The 5,832-nt window shown below is 54.3% G+C and overlaps 1 protein-coding gene across 1 annotated transcript; it reads right to left on the bottom strand.

The window, feature by feature from the left end:
• Positions 1 to 2,186: 2,186 nt before the first annotated feature.
• Positions 2,187 to 5,272, bottom strand: MRPL38 (mitochondrial ribosomal protein L38; the record flags this gene model as incomplete). The annotated part of the gene is given in 8 exon segments (XM_010077285.1): positions 2,187 to 2,436; positions 2,802 to 2,938; positions 3,333 to 3,491; positions 3,844 to 3,889; positions 4,445 to 4,517; positions 4,866 to 5,074; positions 5,157 to 5,183; positions 5,186 to 5,272. Coding segments are annotated over 8 exon segments (875 nt in total), but the record flags the coding sequence as incomplete, so codon positions are not given.
• Positions 5,273 to 5,832: the final 560 nt, after the last annotated feature.

Here is a 5,832-nt window from a genome sequence, read left to right as displayed (position 1 = left end):
TGGCCCTCTCAGCCGGGCTGGCTGTGCCCCACGCTGGGTAGGGCTGGGGCTGCTCCCCCCCGGGGACGGGGAGGGCTGTGAAGCACACCAGGAAGCCCCAGAGAGGATGAAATGCTGCAGTGATGGCACAGGGAGACGCACACAAGAGGCTGACATGGTTCAGAGTGATGTGTACGTGCACTGATGTGTTTGCACAGATACACGTACAAAGTATAATTTGATTTCACTCCTTTTTTTTCCCCTTCGAGGGAACTTCCTGGCATCCTCACCTCTGCCAGGGCCGTGTCCTCGAGCAGAGCCCGTCAGCTGTCCCTGGCAGAGATCTCGGTATAGCGATCCCACCATCCACCAGGCTGGGAGCCAGCAGAGAGGGGCACCCACTGCTGCTGCAGCCTCGTCACCTCCCTGGGCAGTGACAAGGGCTGGGACACATGCCAGCAGCCCGCCAGTGCCACATTCCGCCCTTGCATCTTTCCATTTTAAACTACTCTCCTGCTGTTTGCACACTCCCTTGTGTGCACCCACCGTTGCTTTTCCTGCTCAGTTCATTGCAACACCCCTGCACACCCGGACTGCAAAATGCAAGATGTCACCGGGGCAATCCATCCCTGCTCGGTAACGGGGAATCTGCTGCCCAGAGGCGATTGTGGTACATGTGCACCACCTTCCTTCACCCTGTCTTCATACAGCTCAGTTTCAGGAGAAAAAGCTCCCAACCTTCCAGTCCAAACCTTATCTCCGTACTTACAGACGTGCTATCGCTCATGCACACTCCCGGGCAGGCGAATGCTTTGCAACAGTTCTGCAGCCTCCCGACACGTGCGGTTTGCTTGCACCCTCACAGGCGAGGGTGAGGCCTGCGCTCCAGCTGGGGTGCTCACTGGTGGGCTGCTGGGGGGGTCAGAGCAGTTCCTGTATCACAGACAGGCTCAGAGACCCCCCCAGCCCACCCCTGGACTCAGGAAATGACGGGATCTGTCACAATTCCCTGCACGTCCCAGCATAGCTTCAGCCCCCAAAGCATTTCTTTGGGCTGAATTTGCAAATTCTGACCAAATATTCCAAGCTCAGAGACGAGCGAAACACGACCTGTGTGTCTGCCTGGAACTGCAGGACACCTGCACCTTGCTGCGGTCCCCTCACCAGCCAACTCACCCCGGCTTAAACCAGACCACGAACCCCTCGGGGCAGGAGGAGAGCTCAGGGAGCTCAGGCATAGCTCGTAACAGCAGCAGGGGCACGTTTCAGCACAATCCCAGTTGTTTGCTGGGGGTTCTTATTTCCTGAGGAAGGGCAGAACCTCAGAAAAAGCCACTGAGAACCAGAGCTGGGAACAACAGCGAGAACACGTTGGTATTTGGGGGTTTAAACACGTGAAGAGGGGATGCACAAAGCCCTGCAGAGCGCAGCAGAAAGCAGAGGCTCCCCACAGTTTGGGTTCAGGACCAGTAGCAGCAGAGTGCCAGGCCACCACCGCGTCTGCCCCAACCCCGGCAGCTCTGCTTTTGCTCCAGGTACGTGCTGTCCAGGGAGCGAGGGGAAGGAGACTGAGGTCCGTGTGCTTCAGTAGCTGTCGGGAGAAGCCAGCTCCACAAACGCTGACCTCGTGCAGGTTTACCACCTGCGCAGCTGCACTCTTCCCACTATACAACAACTAAGAGGGGAAGAGACCTCAGCCAGGGGAAGGGCTGCCCTTCTCCCCCGCATCCTGCTGAGCTCCCCAGCTCTGCGCCAGCTGGCTAGGATACCAACCTCTTCCCAGTAAAGACAAGGCAGCACCGTCAGTGTCGCTCAGAGTGTGTTTAATCAGACCCATCTCTTTAAGAGGACTGCAGAAACGAAAGCTGACACAGTTGTGAACTCCACAGCGCTGAAAGAGGAGGGAACCCAGGCTGGCCTGGCTGTTTGTTCCATAAACAGGCAGCAGAACTGTGATCCTTGCAGAGAAGAAAGGCAGGGCATCTCTGGAGCACCCCACCCTGCCGCCCTTACCAATCAGCTCTGCGACAGAACCAGTAGCAAGACTTCTGCCTGGCCAGAAATTTGCTTTCATCTGCGAATGTCCTCTTTAAGTAGCCTTTTGACACAGCGGCCAGCACTGCAAATGCCTGTTGCCCCCAGCTGTGCACTTCCCAGCACAGGGGAACTGGGCACTGAGGGGACGAGGATTTGTCATTTTCCTCCAGAGGCACAGATGCTCCCAGCTGCAAAGCGCTGGGAATGCAGGGCAGCCGGCAGCCCCACCTGCCTGGCCAGCATCCCAGCACACACCTGAGCGCCTCGAGAGGGGGCCAGGCCCCTAATAAATGCCATAGGTGGGCTCCTCGGTGTCTCGGTATCTGTCCAGGTATCTCAGAGGCTGCTGGCGTGGGAACTTTACCTGCGGTGGGTGGTAAACGGGCGGCCGCACGAACTCAAACACAGGCTCTCTCATATCTGCAAAGGGGTGAAGCAGAACGTTAGCAAGATGGCTGACATCCAAACCCCAAACCCCAACCCCCTCCTTTGCCAGCAAGGGCCCCCATGCGCACACGTGGTCAAGCAAGCCCTGGTGAAGGCTCTCTGGGTGATATTTTAGAATGTTCATTCAAAATGGCCTTTTTAGAGGTTGTTTCCTCAGACTGCTATTAGTTTGGTGGAAGACAGCTCGGTAAGTAAGATCTGTCACAGCACAGACTGGGTAGACAAGCGTCAGGACCAAGCAAGAGCCGACAGCCCCAGCTCGCTCCCCGACCCTGTGCGTTACCTGCAGGGACACGTCCCTGCCCACAAACAGGTCCCCTCCATGGTGCATTTCTTACTGAGGAGCTGATGGAAGACCCAAGTAACGGAGCTGTCCCACTGACACTGGAAAAACGCCAGCCCTGCCGGGGTCATCGCATCCTCGTGCTTTCTGTAGAAGTCAAATGTGCTGAAGGTTCGCATCTTGAGGCTGTGGCTGGAAACAAGACACAAGAGCTGAGGTGAAACTCTTTTTCTGCAGCACTCTGGTAAGAAACTACTTCCCCACAGCATCCCAGAGTCTATAAAACAGAGGTGGAAAAGGAATTCACTAAAAAAAACCCCTCCCAGTTTCTCCAGTTCTGTGCACATTTCTGCCCCAGGTAGGAAAAAACACTTTCTTAACAGCCTGGTTTATAGCAACAGGATGCCACAGTGCTTGCAGGGCTGGGATTGTGGCTTCAGATGCCACACAAACTCAAAGCAGCCCTGAACAACCCTGCAGATTAAAAGGAACTGCTCTCCTACAGCAGTACCAAACGTGTCACCATAACAAGCAGTAACAGCCCAGCCATGCGAGCGTGAAGCTGCGCAGTGAAAGCCTGAATTACCACGGTGTCGGTCGAACATCCTCGCTGAAATCTATGGGGCAGTCTTGCTTGAAGAGGAGGAAGACGAAGCGATGGTAGCCAGTTCCCATGGCAGGGAAGGGGGGCAAGTAATGGCAGATCTCCTTACCCGACTTGATGTCGCTGCCTGGGATGTTTGTCCTGAACACAAAGAAGTTTCCTTTGTTATGTGTCCATTCCCTTCCCTCCACTGGGACCAGCAGACTCACCCAGGATTGCAAGTCACCCTGTGCTACGTTTTGATGTGACTTACACCCTGTTTGACAAGTAGAAGCTGTTTTCACTGGAAGAAAGCATGTGAACGCCAAAGAGCAGCAGTACTTTACCCCGGTATTCTGGGTCCTGCTAAAGAAGCTAATGGCAGGAGAACCAGAGAAAGCCACGGAACTCTCAGTGAATGCTCATTCCTGAGCTCTGTTGGAGGAGTTCCTGCCCTCTGCACCTGGGCTTTCCCTGAGCTGAGCAGCACGCGGCCGTGATGTGCAGTACTCACACCAGCCAGTGGAGGTACTCCGAATCCGTGTCTCTCAAATGTCCATCTGCAAACACACACAACAGAGAAAAGTGACTTAGTGACAACCTGGTGTTTGCCTCAAGCCCAGAGTGAGAATGCCCAGACCCCCTCTGAAGGGAGGAGGCAGCTCGAGACCTCCCAGCATTCCTTTCCTAGCAGGAAATTAACTCATTCTTACAGGACTGAGCTTAAAATGAAGAGCAAAGAACTCTGCAGGTGTAATTCCAAGATTAAAAGGATTTCTTGGTCAGCTGCTTCACTTCACTGTGTCTTGGTTTCTCAGGACAAACAGTGCCAGCTAACCTACCTCCCAGGCAGATTGCTGAGGGACAGAAGAGTTGGGGGGTAAACACGAGATGGGAGTCAGGGAATTGCTTCCACTACACCACGACATAGGTCCTGCTGCAGCACTGTCCCATCTCTAAACAGACAGAGATTTGGGGAGGCTATAATCTTTCCCGCACATGTAATACTTCCTTACTTAGGAGATACTGTGCAGCCCGAAGAAACAGGAGCTAACCAAAAGCAGAGTGAAACAACCCCATTTAAACGAGTTCTTTTTAAAGAACCTGCTACTCACCTGGATTTGTGAGCAACAAAGTCCAGAGTGAGCCTTTATCTGCCTCATATGACACTGCAGGAGGGCTGGAAGCCTAAAGGAGCAACATAAAGAGAAAGTAAATCACTCAAACAACAAGTTCCATGAAGACCAGATCATAATTTCCAAAGCAAAGAATATGAACTTGTCACGGGCACGGCCACGCCACCGAGTAATCCAGTCTGAAGAGCCTCTTGGAGCATTACTAAACATCAGCCTGCCGATGGACAATAACCCTGTTGCAAAGCTCTGTCCTTAGCACATCCATCATGTTTCCTTTGTCACAACTGAAATACCCTTGGAAAAGAAAGCCCCCGGAATGGACAATGCCCATCAAAAGCACCTGACAAAACCACACGGCCTGCCCGTGGGGCCGAGGTTGTTCCCAGCTCCTCTCACACACCTCTGATGGAGTCACCATGTTCCCGTAGTAGACTGGCACAAGGTCCTCGTCTTCTTGGCTATACTCCACCCTCAAGGTAACCCAGGGAGTGAACGTGGCTCCCTTGAACAAGTCACGAAATATCCCGCAGTGCTCTGCCACGCGCTGCTTGTGGAACGGGCCACTGGTCTTCTCCCACTCAGCTCTGACTTCATCGAGGGGGATGAGCACTGCAAGGAGAGCGAAATGCTGCAGGAGGCAGCTGGGGACCCAGAGCGGCCGGGGCAGGGAGGGAGGTGGCGGGGCACAGACCAGTCCGGAGCCGTGCTGCTCTTTCTGGCGGTTCTCCCTCAGGATCTTTTTTCTTTCCTTGACCTCCTTTGCCCCCAGCAGCTTAGCACGTGGCAGGCTGATGTCAGTCTTTGGCTCTTCAGAGAGGGATGAAAAAAATCACGTATGTGAAAAACACAAATACCCAAAATACCCAAACACAACCCCCTGCAAAATGTTAAGGAGCATGTGAAAGTGACACAAACTTCTAGATGTGAGAGACTCGATTCTACGACCTCTGCCTTCCCTCTGCACCTCCACGCTTCCGCTCCCTTTTCCTCCCCCAATGGCTCGCACTCTCAGACCCACAGGTTTGCCAGCTAGTGAGCAAGTCTTGTCTCCGCAGCCGCTCAGCAGAGCAGCGAGAGCAGGCCTAAAGCTCTAGTTCCTATTCTGCCTTCTCTGATACTACTGGGGTTCCACGGAATCACTTTTTCACTCTGCTCCATGTCTGTTGGCAGGTCCTGGCCATCCTCCTTCCCTCCAGGACACTACCATCCCATTTCCCCTGAAGACATCGCAGCTCTGCAAACACCTACACTGCAAAAGGGCTGACCTCGTGCCAGGGCACCGCATCAGCTCTTCACGGGACGGGTTTTGGGGCAAACCCGTGGCCCCACCAACAGCTCCCCTGACCCCGCGCGGCCCCTTCTGCGCG

This window comes from Pterocles gutturalis, unplaced genomic scaffold (assembly GCF_000699245.1).
Source record: "Pterocles gutturalis isolate BGI_N339 unplaced genomic scaffold, ASM69924v1 scaffold34418, whole genome shotgun sequence".
Classification (NCBI taxonomy): domain Eukaryota; kingdom Metazoa; phylum Chordata; class Aves; order Pterocliformes; family Pteroclidae; genus Pterocles; species Pterocles gutturalis.
Note: the sequence above shows the minus strand (reverse complement) of the source record. Positions and strands in the feature narration are given on the sequence as shown.